The 15,126-nt window shown below is 33.2% G+C and overlaps 1 protein-coding gene across 4 annotated transcripts in view; it reads right to left on the bottom strand.

The window, feature by feature from the left end:
- Window positions 1–525: 525 nt before the first annotated feature.
- SNTG1 (syntrophin gamma 1) overlaps window positions 526–15,126 on the bottom strand; it is a 617,538-nt gene continuing 602,937 nt past the window's right edge. For all 4 annotated transcript variants that reach the window (XM_066264652.1, XM_066264655.1, XM_066264653.1 and 1 more), the window contains 2 exons: window positions 8,520–8,630; window positions 526–1,074 (listed from right to left, as the gene is read on the bottom strand). In XM_066264652.1, coding sequence (XP_066120749.1) covers window positions 916–1,074; window positions 8,520–8,630 — 270 coding nt within the window. In that variant the 3' untranslated portion in view covers window positions 526–915. The remainder of the gene's footprint in view (window positions 1,075–8,519; window positions 8,631–15,126) is intronic.

Here is a 15,126-nt window from a genome sequence, read left to right as displayed (position 1 = left end):
TCTCACTTTGTTTTATCATAAAATAGCACTAAAATGGAAAAATTCATTTAACTATCATAAGTAATAGTTTTGAGACTACTTTAGAGAAACATTTTAGTTCACCATTAGTTAATAAGATTAAGATTATGAAGAATTATTTGTCATGGAAAATTAATTTCTTTAGGTAAAATAAAAATCTTCTTAAATAAGGACAGAATAAGATGCTCATGAATGTTTCCTTCATTCATAATTAAGTTAACATATTTTGGCTTATTTGCTTGACACTGGAAGTAATAAAACATTTATTATAACTAATCCAAGGAGGAAATAGTTCATTTCATGTTATATCTGTCATAGGCCAATGTTATTATTATTTTGTAATTCTTAGGGATATGTTAAAATAACACATACAAAATTGAAGTTACAGTTTCAAATCATGAAAACAAAATACAAGGAGAAGTCTACATCATCAAATTAAAATGATTCTTTTTATTAGATTTCTTGCAAGTTAGTGTACTTGCTGTCATATAATTTTTGCCTTATTAATATCACTCACATAGGGCATTAGTTCATGATCTGACCCAGCATGTATTTTATATACAAAATAATCTAAAATACAGAAATAATCATTTATTTGGCATTTTATTTATAGATAGCTTACAATTTTATATTATTTACATAATTCATTATTTTTTCTCCAGTTTTGATGAAAGCAGTATATTGGTACAAATCAATGGAGTGAGAACAAGCTGTTTTGTTCATTTTTCTAAGACAGAAATCCATTTGGGATCATTATGACCATATTTTTTCTGCTGAAATTTTAACTTGACTTCACTGTTGGCTTGATGATATTATTGTTTCTCCAAAGGCTAAAATGATGAATCTGTTTATTCTACTTATATCGCCATGGTAAGTGGCAATACAAAGTTCAGTATGTCAAGTCGTGTACTTTGCTTTGCTTGTAGCAGCAGAATTGGGTGCAGTAGAAGCAGTAGCCTGATGGCCTAAAAAGAGAGGATCCAAACAAGCTACTTTGGCAGCAAAGAATGAATGAATGCAGTGAAGAACCGCAAATAGATTTGAAAATTCCAGCTCCTGGAAAGAAAAGAGAAATGGGTCAGATAAAATAAAAATAAACTTCTTTAAAAAATTGATAAGACCTAGACATGTAAGTAAGAGCTAGACATTTTAAGTGCATTAAATTTAAATATAGTCAATTGTATCAAATATATGAAAACTAGGAATTTTTAATCAATATGTAAATTGATGTATATTGCACATTTACTTCAAAACATTGTAATCTAAGAACTTGAAGGATTAAGCATACTTATGTCACTTCAGTCATTGATAAATGCTGCATAAAAATATATTTGGTCAGATTAAAATTTTGTTCTTGCTAAAGTATATATAAAGAGAACCATAAAAATAGTTTAAAAAGTATTTTTATTTCTTTGTACACACTTCAAATGATAAATTTGCATTGGAGTGATTTAAGAAAACATTATTTATTATTCTTTAGAATAAGTTACTATTTGTCATAGGGTACTGAATATAAATTACTAAAAGAGGAAATGAATTTTTATGACATTGGGAATGACATGATCAGTCTCAAAAATAATACATTTCATTAATTTTAAATTTAAATAATTTTAATTGTACTTGTCTATATAAAATTGTTGTATTTGGTTGCTAAATCATGAGGTAATGCTAAAGATAGATTTTAAAAGCTTAAGTCACAGATATTTTTATGAAAAACCATTAAAATATTTTAATTCCAAGATAATTGAGAGAAGACAAATATATATGTGCTTAATGAAGTCTATATTATAATTATATAAGGAAACTAACAAGATAGTAATAAACCATATGAAATTGCTCATGTTATTGCTATATGATTACATATTTGTAATAAGGGATCCAGAATTAAAATTGATGTACATATTATTATAGTTTCACAATTTATAGTATGTGGCAATGGAAAATAATACAAAGTGTTCATTCAGTTAGGACTTATTTTATCAATAATATCTTCATGTACCAGAAAACTATTTAAATAAAAAAATTTACTTTGAAATATTTTGTCTTGTCATTCTGTGTGATTGCAACTAAGCATAATGTAGATTTATAGTTTTTTACATAAAGCATATATAAAAAGAACTAAGAACTAATTCAAAGGATCCTACATTACAAACATGTAGAAAAATTAGAAAACAACCAATCCAGAGAGAGAGAGAGAGAGAGAAAGAAAGAGAGAGAGAGAGAGAGAGAGAGAGAGAGAGGAAAAATAGTTGCCAAAGAAGTGAGAGACAGAAAACAGAGCCTGGTGAAATGACAACTGGACATTGACCATTCAATTTGGCAATATGGAGGTAATTTTATTTTTGACAAGAATAATTTTTCTGGAGAATAGAAAGCAAAAAAAAAAATCATAGCAGTCAGTTTATGAATAACTGGGTAGAAATGACAAATTAAATATGTACAAAAGATCTTAAGAAATTCTTTTTTTTTAGCTAAATGAGTAGAAAAATGGATCAGTAGGTAAAGTCAATAATGTCTTTCAATATTTAAGAAATTAAAAACCACCTAAATATATAAAGCAGATTTTAACAGAACTAAGGAGAGAAACAGATAGCAACATAATATTAGCAAGAAACTTTAATAGTAAACTTATATGAATGGATGGATCACCAGATAGAAAACTCAATAAGGAAAGATGATCCTCAATTAATGCATTAGACCAGATGAAGTTAACAGGCCATTTCAGCCAAAATCAACAAAATGTACATTCTTCTAAAGAACACAAAAAACTTTCTCCAGGATAGCTCTATGTTGGACCATTAAGGTAGTCTTAATAAACTTTTTATAAATTGAACATATAAGCAAGTTTTCTAACAACAATGGTATAAAAATTGAAATTAATTACAAGAGAAAAATTAGAAAATTTACAAATATGTGAAGATTAAACAACATGCTACTAAACAGGCAATGTACCAATTGACATTTCAAAGAGAAATAATGAACTGCATTGAGATACTGAAAGTGCAAATACAGCATACCAAATCTGTTTTTTTCTATGAACTTTAAATGCCTATGTCAATAAATAAGAAAAATCACAAATAAATAAAAAAAATCAACTTCACAACTAAAGTAATGAGAGGGAAAAAAATAAAAAAATCCAAAAATTAGTACAATAGAGGAACTAAAGGTACAAAATTAGAACAAGAACATAAAGATGGGGAAATAAAGATGAGTGAAAGCAAATGAAATAGTGACAAAAAAAAAACAGTAGAAAAGAGCAATAAAAACAAGAGCTGGTTTATTAAAAAGATAAAATTTACAAACATTTGGCTAAACTCAACAAAAAAAATTCAAGAAATCAAGTAAATAAAATAAAAAAATAAAAAGGAATATTATAACTGATACAAGGGAATACTACTAATTATTATAAACCTTCAAATTGGACAATCTAAAAAAATAATGACCAGGTAGTGGCGAAGTGGATAGAGTGTTGGACTGGAACAAGGAGTTTTGAACCAGGTTCAAAACCCCGAGGTTGTGGGCTCATCTGGCTTGAGCACGGGCTCACCAGTTTGAGCACAAGGTCGCTGGCTGGAGCGTGGGATCATAGATAAGGACAGACTGACATGAAGGGAGAGAGATGAGAAGCATCAGTTCTTTTGGCTCCTTAGTTGTTCATTAATTGCTTTCTCATATGTGCCTTGAGTTGGGGGGCTTCAGCTGAGCCAGTGACCCCTTGCACAAGCCAGCTACCATGGGGTAATGTATATGATTCCATGTTCAAGGCAATGACCTTGTGCTCATGTTTTGGAATTCGTGCTCAAGCCAGATGTGCCCATGCTTAACCAGCGACCTCAGGGTCTTGAACTGGGTTCCAGAACATTCCAGGCTGACTCTCTATCCACTGTGCCAACTCCTGGTCAGGCTTTATTATCTTCTGTCAAGAAAATCTGCATATAAATACACATCTTCTCATTTACAAGACAAATTTGACTTTGATTTCCTGTTTGTGCATTGTCTTGAGTGCGGTCCAAGGACTCATTACATATCATATCATATATATATTTTTTTTGTTTTTATTTTTTTTTCCTGGACATGCTTAAAGTCTTGAATATGTACATATTAGTTTAGACCTCTAAGAATAGGTCATAAAATTTTCTAAATTTCTTAATCATTGTTTGTAATTTTCCAAGATTTTCTTTTACATTCCAGGTTAGACTTTTGTTTGTTTCAATCGAATTCTCAAGCTTAGATACTTGTAATTTGTCAGCAGATTGTTATTGTTTTAAGTTATATTCTGGTGGTAGACACTCTTGGTATTTTTCACTCAAATTGTTGATTCTGCTCTGAATGAGATAAAAATTCTTCATTTTCTTAAATGTTGTTGGCTCTCTGGGAAAGGAAGGTGTTTGAAAATACTCAAAATTTTAAAATGTACTCCATTAATTTACTGAGTGAGTTGTAGTAATCTCTCATTGAGAGAAAAATTTCAGTCTATTCTGTGACTTATTTTTCATTTTTGTGAATTTGATTAATTTCTAGAATGTTTTAAAACAACTACTTAATTTTAGTTCCTTTGACTGTATTTTCAGTTTTTTAGAGAAAAAAAATTCACTGAGGTTCTCAACTCAGGACACTAATCCAAATCAGTGGTGGGCAAACCGCGGCTCGTGAGCCACATGCAGCTCTTTGGCCCCTTGAGTTTTTAGCAAAGGCCAGTTTAGGAGTACCCTAATTAAGTTAATAACAATATACCTACCTATATAGTTTAAGTTTAAAAAATCTGGCTCTCAAAAGTAATTTCAATCGTTGTACTGTTGATATTTGGCTCTGCTGACTAATGAGTTTGCCAACCACTGCATGATATAAATTTTTGTTTTATACTTGAATTTTAAAAGTTTTTGGATATAATTAATTTTTCTTTAACTAATTGGAACTCAATTTTCCTCTTCAATATGAAAATATGAATATATACTCATTTTTTGGTGATTTTTTTGTATTTTCAAATTTTTTTATATCTTCTTTTTACTCATATTGAATGTTAAGTTTTCAGTGGTAGACTTATGGAACTGTCTTTCATTTTATATTTCCCATATTTTGTTCTACTGCATCTTTTTTTTTGCATTTTTCTGAAGCTGGAAACAAGGAGAAACAGTCAGACAGACTCCCGCATGCGCCCGACCGGGATCCACCCGGCATGCCCACCATGGGGCAATGCTCTGCCCACCAGGGGGCGATGCTCTGCCCATCCTGGGCGTCGCCATGTTGCAACCAGAGCCACTCTAGCACCTGAGGCAGAGGCCACAGAGCCATCCCCAGCGCCCGGGCCATCTTTGCTCCAATGGAGCCTCGGCTGCGGGAGGGGAAGAGAGAGACAGAGAGAAAGGCGCGGCGGAGGGGTGGAGAAGCAAATGGGCGCTTCTCCTGTGTGCCCTGGCCGGGAATCGAACCCGGGTCCTCTGCACGCTAGGCCGACGCTCTACCGCTGAGCCAACCGGCCAGGGCTGTTCTACTGCATCTTGAGATAATAACTCACCTATAGTTTTCAGCTGTTTCTACTCTGTTATAGAGTTTTTAAATTATAATATTCATATTTTATAAAATCACTAATTATTCTATTGAACCAGGGCACAAAGGAGAAGTGCCCATCTGTTTCTCCACCCCTCCTCCTCTCCTTTCTCTCTGTTTCTCTCTTCTTCTCCCACAGTCAAGGTTCCATTGGAGCCAAGTTGGACCTGGCAGTGAGGATGATTTCATGGCCTCTGCCTCAGGTGTTAGAATGGCTTCCGTTGCAAGGGAGCAAGGCCCCAGATAGGCAGAGCATCGCCCCCTGGTGGGCATGCCGGGTGGATCTGGTCAGGCACATGCGGGAGTCTGTCTCTCTGCCTCTTCAATTTTTTCTTCAGAAAAATCCAAAAATAAAATAATAAAACTATCTCCAAGTCATTTTAATCTCTAAGAAGTCATATTAACTCTAAGAAGGTTAATATATATTCTGTTTAAAGGAGCTTATCTTTGATAGTGCTTGAAGGTAACAAATATAACTGAGGATAAGCTGGAAGTTTTTCTTAGGGAATTGGAGCTGTCATCAATCAGTTCAAAATATTCTAAAGGCACTCAGAGCTTGATCCACATTTTCAGTTTAACCATGGGAGTAAACCCATTTTTTTTAGCTCCATCTCAGAACAAGGTATGGGAAAGAAGAAATTGACTAACCAACAAACTGAAGGTGGTTTTCAAGTAATTATCTTGACAGTTGAACTAGTGGCCATTTTCATGCTCCACTGCTTCAGAATACAGGGCGAACTTCCTCAATGAAGGTAATTCACCCGAAAATCTTTCACAGTATTCTTTTGTATTTGTTTAGACCCATGGGTTCTTTTGTGAATTGATTTTACTTTTATGTGGATGGAAGAAATTCCTTTTCTATTTTTTTGAGCCTGTAACTTCCTACCAATTTTAGGATATTTTTGAGTATGCAACAGAAATACATTGGATTGAATTCTCAATCTTCTGAGAAAAGCACATGTACTGTTAGTCTTACAATCATAAAATTTAATAATCTGCATCTTACATAGAAGGATGCTGAAGCTGAGTTTCATAACTTACCCAGGTAAAAGACAGCTTATTTATATATTGAAGCCAAAATTCTTTAGCTATTAAATTAATATTTTTACTACTATATGATATTTAAAAAAAATTAGGTAAAGATGAAGAGAAAGCAACTCCATATATAGGTCTACATTTAGGAAAGAAGTGATGGAATGTGAACTTGAAAATTATGGGGCAAATTAAATAAAAGAAGTGGATGGAGCCTCCAAGACACTTGTCTAAACTGATGGGAGATAAATTCATGCCAAGACCAGGTGTGTCACTAAAGCATTAGAGAAATGCAGTAGGAAAGTGACCAGCATAAAAAAAGCTATAAGCCAAATTTCCCTCTTTAAATAACCTATAGCTAAGAGGAGGTGGTAAGATAAGTTCAAAGACAAATATAAGATAGAAATGGGGTATTCTAAGATAGATTCAGATAAAAACCTAAGGAAAAAATGTTAAAGAAATTCATGAGCTGATATAGAAGGCTAAAAAAGAAAACATCTTGGTAAAGGAAGAATGAGAACATTAAAATATCAGATAAGGTAATCCATTGAAAGGTTTTGAATGTCATGCTAAAACTATTACTATCTGAATTTAATAGGTACAGGAAAGTAACAGAGTTATGGTAATTAAAATCCACAGTTTGAAAAATTATATTTGGGTTTTAAATAATATAAAATTAAATTTCCACTTTGGTATTTATTACTTTTCCATTCTACCACACTGGTATACTATATTTATAATTAATTCTAACTCAAACATTATTATTGTAAAATTCATAGTAAGATAATAAAAACTAATTCAAATTTTGAATATTTAAAAATAAGTGTATTTGAAAAATCAATTATGAAACTTTTAATGAGTTAACAACATAATATAGTTAAGAACACTGAAAATTTGCATGAAGAAAAGCAAAGAAATGTATTCATTTACTCATTTTGTTTAACACATAATAAAATGAGAAAATATGAATTGATATAAAAATATTTTAAAGAATTTCTATCATGTCCAAAGTGAGAATGAATAATAATAAAGTCAGTAATTTTTAAGCATTTTAAATTATTATTTAGTGTATGAAGCCACAAAGAAATTGACTTTTTAGTTTCTAGAATGTTATATAAGGTCTAACAGATGTTCTGTCTGTTTTTGGAATAAAACAAAATACAAATTTTTCTTACCATCAATAAACTTTATTAAATAATATAATTGCCATTATTATTAATGATTTCTTGCCAGTGTGAGGGCAATTTGTATATCCCAGTTTTGAAAAATGTTTATCTTTTGATGCGAAAAATTGAACCAGTGCTTGTTTGATATCTTCTTCATTTTTGAATTTTTTGCCCTTCAAAAAATTTTGTAAGGACAAAAACAAGTGGTAGTTAGAGGGTGCTAAGTCCGGAGAATATGGTGGATGTGACAGACATGCTTCTGTAGCATTTCTTCCTTGTTGAAATTCGTAAAAATTACAGTGGTGTAAATGAACTTTATCAGTAGCCATGGGTACACTATCGCTTCATACATAAGACTAACATGAATCAACTCTGTTTTAGTTAATTTGCTATGTCAGTATGTGATAAAAATAGAGAGGCACACATGCGCCAAATAAACATGTGCTTACGTGTCAAAACTTGTTGTGATAGAAACGGACAGAACTTTCTGGTAGACCTTATATTAGTGTGATACAAGTTAAGCCTATAAAGAGTTAAAATTAAGAAATGCAATTATGTGTAATTGATTTTAAGTTATGCCTCAGTGAAAATTAGCCATTAAAATCCAGTGAAATTTTTCTTCTGTCCATGAGGTACAGTCCAAGGTCAACAAAGAATGTATACTTTTGCTCTTTGGTTCTTTTAAATTTTTATTTTTTTGCTTCTTAACAGTATTAATGCAGTTACAGGTGGTTTATGTGATGAACTTGGGTTTACCTTTGCTTCAATCTGTTTAGTGTCTGGATTCTGAAACAAAAATTTGATTTTGCTCTTGCCATCATCTGATGAGCCTTTAAGCTGAGAAAATTTATACCTCCAAAGTACAGCCTACAGAGGAAAAAGAAACATATTCAAGTCAATACAATTAAAATCTACATTCACACCAAGATACAGCTCTCTTAAATAAAAAAAGTTAATCATATTGTTAGTACTATATCCCACTATTAAAAAGTAAATTAAAATATTTTTATCAAAATGCTATGATTTAGCTTTCAATATTTACTTTTATTTCCAGAAATAACTTTTGTACCTATAAAATAATTATTTCAAAAATATATACAAATAAATCAATTTAAATATCTTGTTTTATGTTATCAGGGCACTTAAAACATATATCTATGCCAATGAGTAAGCAAAAACACCTATTCATTTCATAGTCTTGTATCAACAGAAGTGATAAGGTAATTTTGAACTGGCAGTTCAGCTGTCAGAGGGGATAGTGAGAGGGGACTGGGTATTTATTTGTTATTGACAGAAATATTATTTAAGTCAAAATTTCTTTGAATAGTAATATGAAATGATAAATATAAAATGTATCTGGCATTTTGAAGACACATTTAAATGTTTTTAAGAGCTTAAAAGCTGGAAGCAATGATAGCTATGTGTATGAAGAACGAATCACAACATTTTCTATACTGTAATTATAATAGTCATTGAAGACAACCAAGAAAGCAAGCAAGTAATATTAAAATATATGGTAAAAGTTTATTGACCTAAGTGCTCTCACAGCTAAAGATTTTTTAAAATGATTCATTTACTTCTGAGTTACTCTTTATAATAAATATTTTATTTAAAACACTGCAAGCAAATAGATAAATAAAAAATCTTAGATTTAATAAATACTATTTGGTTTTTATAATTTAAGATTATAATTCTTAAACCAGCTCCTAGTATATATAAAATGTGTTTACAAACAATGATTAATCAACACGTGATTGGAGATGAAACATTGGCCCTGGCCAGTGGGATCAACAATAGAGCATCCACCAGGCATGTGGAAATCCTTGGTTCGATTTCTGATCAGAGTATACAGGAGAAGTGACCATCTGCTTCTCCACCTGTCCTCCCCCTTCTCTCTCTTTCTTTCTTTCTTTCTTTCTTTCTTTCTTTCTTTCTTTCTTTCTTTCTTTCTTTCTTTCTTCTTTCTTTCTCTCTCTCTCTTCTCCTCCCACAGCCATGGTTTGGATGGTTCAAGCAAGTTGGACCCAGGTGCTGAGCATGACTCCATCGCTTTGCCTCAGGCATTAAAATAGCTCAGTTGCTGAGCAATGGAGCAGCAACCCAGATGGGCAGAGCATCACCTCATACAGGGCTTGCCGGGTGGATCCCGGTCCCAGCACATGCAGGAGTCTGTCTCTCTGCCTCCCTACTTCCCACTTAATTAAAAAAAAGAAAAAAATATGAAACATTATTATCAAACAATATTTCATGTGAAGATAATGAGGAGCATAATATGGAGTCTGTCATTTATTCCTGCTATTGATGGGTGAACACATGTATAAATCATTGTGTGAAGCTTTCTGTGTGTCTGCTATTGCTCTTCTATGTCTTTGTTACTACATGAACATAACACTGTGCTAGACTCTGTCTTACATTTTTTCTAATTTCTGCAAGAACTATGCACTGCCTAGAATATTGACATTTTCTAGATGATATAATTAAGAAAACACCATGTGTTCAAAATATATTATAACTAATAAGTGTGAATCAAACCCAAGTATGTTATATTCTATGGTTCATATTTCTTCTTTTATCTCAACCAGGTTTTGTGCTTCTCTATAATTACTCTTTAAGTAAACAAGAAAAACCCATTTATTGAGAATGATCATAAATAAATTTTCATTGTAAATGCCTGAGTGTTTTCTGAAATAGTGAGAACCAAAATCCCATTTAGTGCAAAACACTAAACCCAGAAAACCAATTTACTGATTTTTTTTCAAACATAGTTTGTTGTGAGTCAGTTTCTTTTACCTTATGTTATTGTTTTATGATTTTTTTTTCTCTCTCTCCAAGTAAAATGTTTTCCATATGCTATTTATATCTTAAGATCCATTGTTAGAATTGGCTTCAAGTTTGGACATGTCACTTACTAGATAACTTAAGTGAGAAGGAAAAAGAAAAAACCTGGGCCCTAGACAGGTAGTTCAGTTGGTAAGAGCATCATCCCAACACACAAAGGTTGCGGCTTCTATCCCTGGTCAGGGCTGTGTGTACCAAGGAGGAACCAGGGAATGCAAAAATAAGTGGAACAACAAATTGATGTTTCTCTCTTTCTCTTCCTCTCTCTCTCTCTCTCAAATTAATAAATAAAAAAGAAAAAGCCTGGCTTTTTTTTACTATTTATTTTTTGCTATTTATAACAAAGATTCTTAAAGCTAGTTGTAATACATCAGAGAGTTGAGATGCAAAGCAAACTATAATTAAGAGATGCAGGTTAGAAAACAAATTTACTTTTGGATAGCATCGAGTAGTCCTTAAATTCAGACTGTTCAAAATTAAAGTTAATTAATTATATATAAATTAAAAATAAAGTTACACAATAAGGAAAAACTTTTTTGTTGAACAAGAATTGGAAAATATGATACATCTCTTATCAGTTTCCTTACCAGTTCACTGTTTATATGCTCCAAATTTCCATGCCTCACAGAACAATTCCTGTTTAGAAAAATCTGAAACAACTTCCACATATGAAGGTAATTTATACACTATGCCACCTATCTTATGAAATAGAAGTAGGCTATTTTACTGCTGAGGGGGCAAATATGCCAAAAGAACAATCACTATGGATTATGACTTATTACATAGAACTTAAAAAATTACAACAAAGATGTTGTGAAGTCAGAACCTAATTTACTTTGTTTAATGCCAGTTGCCTGGTATTTGACATTTAACTAATTTTTGTTCAAAAATATCCACAAGAATACAGTTTTTTCCTTGCAAATTGTCTTTATCAGTCTTTTAGTTAAGTAGTACATTAAATCTTCCCACACAGTTCCATTTCCATTTGACCCATTCTTCAATGTGGCAAAAAGCCCACATACACATATAACTCCTTTTTCTTTTGTTTTAGGCTGGTGGGTTAACAGGTATATTTAATAGTAAATCTTTTCTGTAAAACTATTTTTTTTATTGAATCAGTTTAGAGAGACAGAGAGAGGAAAGGGGAGAGAGAGACACATTCATTTGTTTTTCCACTCAGTTGTGCATTCATTGGTTGCTTTCTGTACCTGTTTAGACTTGGGATCAAACCCCAAACCGCCTTACCAGGTGGTGGCGCACTGGATCGAATGTCAGACTGGGGCACAGAGGACCCAGGTTTGAAACCCCAAGGTCACCGGCTTGAGTGAGGGCTCATCTGGTTTGAGCATAGCTCAAGGTCTCTGGCTTGTGCAAGGGATCACTCACTCTACTCTAGCCCCCAGTCAAGGCACATATGAGAAAGCAATCAATGAACAACTAAAGAGCTGCAAGGAAGAGTTGATGCTTTTCATTTCTCTCCCTTCCTATCTGTCTGTACCTATCTGTCCCTCTCTCTGTCTCTGTCACAAACAAACAAACAACCAAGCCCCACAACCTTGGTGTTTTGGGATGATGCTCTAACATTGAGCTAAGTAGCCAAGGCAAAACTATTTTTCTTTATGTATCTTTATACTTTTCACTTCTTCATTCATGTGAAATTATTTTAATGAAACATTTTTGGACTTAAGTAATTGTAGTTTTACTAAAATTAGTACTTCAACTATTATTGGGTAGATAAAATATATTATGCTCACTTTGTTAAAGATGGCACTGCCCACATGGAAGCCTGTGCCCAGATGATATTAATGTGTGTTGGGGGTGGGCTGTGGGCAGGCAGGATCCTTGTAGCCTGGGGCTTGCTTTTAGGACTAAGCCTTTTCCACCCTTTTTGATGTGGGGTGGTGCAATCCCATCATGCCTCAGATAAGTGACTTTGTATTAGAGACTTCCCTATTTTGTATATTGGATTAAAGGTTTTGGTTTCTGCACTATAAAGTGGGGTAGACCAGGAGCTTGCTCTCTTAGTTCCTGAGATTAGCATTAGAGGAGAGAGCAGAGAGGAGAGCAGAGAGAGGCCACGTGGAGGAGAGGAGAGCCAGCCAAGATGGTGGAGTGCTAAAGGAGAAACCAGTTGTGCAGAGTTTGTGCAGAGAGAAGGAGATGGGGAACAGAGGTGAATAAGGCTGGTGAGGTAGAAACCTTTGATCCTAGGAAAACTTGGATAAGTCAGTAGCTTTGTGAGCACTGAATGAGTAAGTTTTGGAGCCCAGTGTGTGTTTTTACTTGCCCATGGGTGCAAGCTAGGATTAAAGCTAGTGGCCTGCCAGTTCTTGGCTCCGTTGTTTCATTACTGTCTGTCCGAATCCAATGCGAACCTGCATGGGCCAGGCGGCTGTGACGGTGGCCATGGATACTAGCTTTACAACTACATACTAATGTTATATATTTTGTAAATTTGAATGGTGATGATGAACAAAGAGATGAAATGATCACAGAATAGATAAAAATTTATGGATTTTACTTATTGCCTTAAAAGTATCATATTTACCACTAGTCATGTATTAAATCTGTGTGTTTGAACTGTGTTTGAGTCTGAATAAAGAGGTTAGAGTTAATGTCTCCACCACACTCAACTGTAATACATAATGAATGACAAGTGCTGTGTTAGGATATGCTTACAATTCTGTTTCAAAGGGACAGCTAAACTATATTGGTGAAAGAAGGCTTTTTGATAAAGATTTCAGTCAAGGATAAAAATAAAAGGAGTATTATTTGTAAAGGCATCGAGTATGACTAAGCTAATGAGTTGAGGAACTGAGAAGATGATGCTAAATTGTAGGCAGAACTCAGAATATTAAAAGGCTTCTGTATTATGCTAACAATTGTCTTAAAGACAGTAGGAAGCCACTAAGTAATTTAACAAAAGAGACTAATGATATAGTTGACTACATTTGAAAACTATTGTTAATTTGGTAATGGTGTGGAAGATGGAACCAAGCAATGTACAACAAGTTCTTAAAATGCTGTGGCTTTTTACTACACTATTGGAAAACACCAAGGTCCACATCATACCTATCTTTTCCATTAGACTTTTTTTTTTTTTTTTACAGAGACAGAGAGAGAGTCAGAGTGAGGGATAGACAGGGATAGACAGACAGTAACAGAGAGATGAGAAGCAACAATCATTAGTTTTTCGTTGCGCATTGCGACACCTTAGTTGTTCATTGATTACTTTCTCACATGTGCCTTGACCATGGGCCTTCAGCAGACCAAGTAACCCCTTGCTTGAACAAGCGACCTTGGGTCCAAGCTGGTGAATTTTTGTTCAAACCAGATGAGTCCACGCTCAAGCTGGCAACCTCCAGGTCTCGAACCTGGGTCTTCCGCATCCCAGTCCGACACTCTATCCACTGCGCCACCGCCTGGTCAGGCCCATTAGACTTTTTGAAAGAAGTAACTGTACCTAATTTTGTATTCCTAGTGTCTATCAATAGTTCTGATACATAACTGATACATAAAAAAGCTATATTTAATAAATAAACTGAGAAGACCTGCTTAAACTATATTGCAGAAATCTAAATGAGATGATTATTTAAGCTGGTTAGCTTACATCTTCTAGATTTATTTAGGAGTTTTTGAGGAAGAGGTTTAGGAATAAAACACAATTCAGATGTTTTTTTTGATAACTGAGAAAAATTCAAAGGGGTCAGACTGAGATGAACAAGTTCAGTATTGGACACACTGTGTTTAATATGTTGCTTTAAAGATTAAGATACATGTCTGAGCTGGAGTTAATAGTACAGAAATTCATTATCATGAAGGTTGCCCAAATTAAAGACTGGATGAAATTTATTAATCAAGCTCAGAGTCTCTATCAAACATTTCATTTAAATAGATTTCCCTCAAAATGAACAATGAATGCTACATAACTCTACATATATAGGGATATATATATACACACACATACACACACACATATACATATATATGTATACATATATATACATATACACATATATACATATAAATATACATTGGTATATAAATGTAGAGTATATATATACTTATATGTACACACACACTTATATACCCATCAAATATATGAAACAATCAAAGAGTATCATTTTCACTCTAGGGATTCATCTGGAATCTATAATGAAGTAAAAAAATAGAATAAATGTATTTAAAACTGAGAGCTTTGATTATTTTGTAAAAATGTCATCAATCTGGTGAGTTAATGTAGTTAGAGTACTTATCTTATATGCCTATGTAAGCATTTTCAAAAGCATAACCAAAATACATGTGGGAAAGAAAGCACTAACATGCTTTCACATACTATTAGATATGTTATGCCATTTGTTATTCTGAACATATTAATTTTATTTTAAGAAGCTTTACAATGAGAAATGAGTTTACTGGGATAGCCGCATAATAAGTCAAAATACCTGGGCAATGTAATAAGCTATCACTATTTTCCTCTCTTCCAAGTTGTCTGCAGGCTATCCCATTGCCACTGACGGAGAGT

The sequence above is a fragment of the Saccopteryx bilineata genome, chromosome 3 (assembly GCF_036850765.1).
Source record: "Saccopteryx bilineata isolate mSacBil1 chromosome 3, mSacBil1_pri_phased_curated, whole genome shotgun sequence".
NCBI classification, from domain to species: Eukaryota; Metazoa; Chordata; class Mammalia; order Chiroptera; family Emballonuridae; genus Saccopteryx; species Saccopteryx bilineata.
The sequence above is the reverse complement of the archived record's forward strand: the minus strand, read 5'-3'. Positions and strand labels throughout refer to the sequence as shown.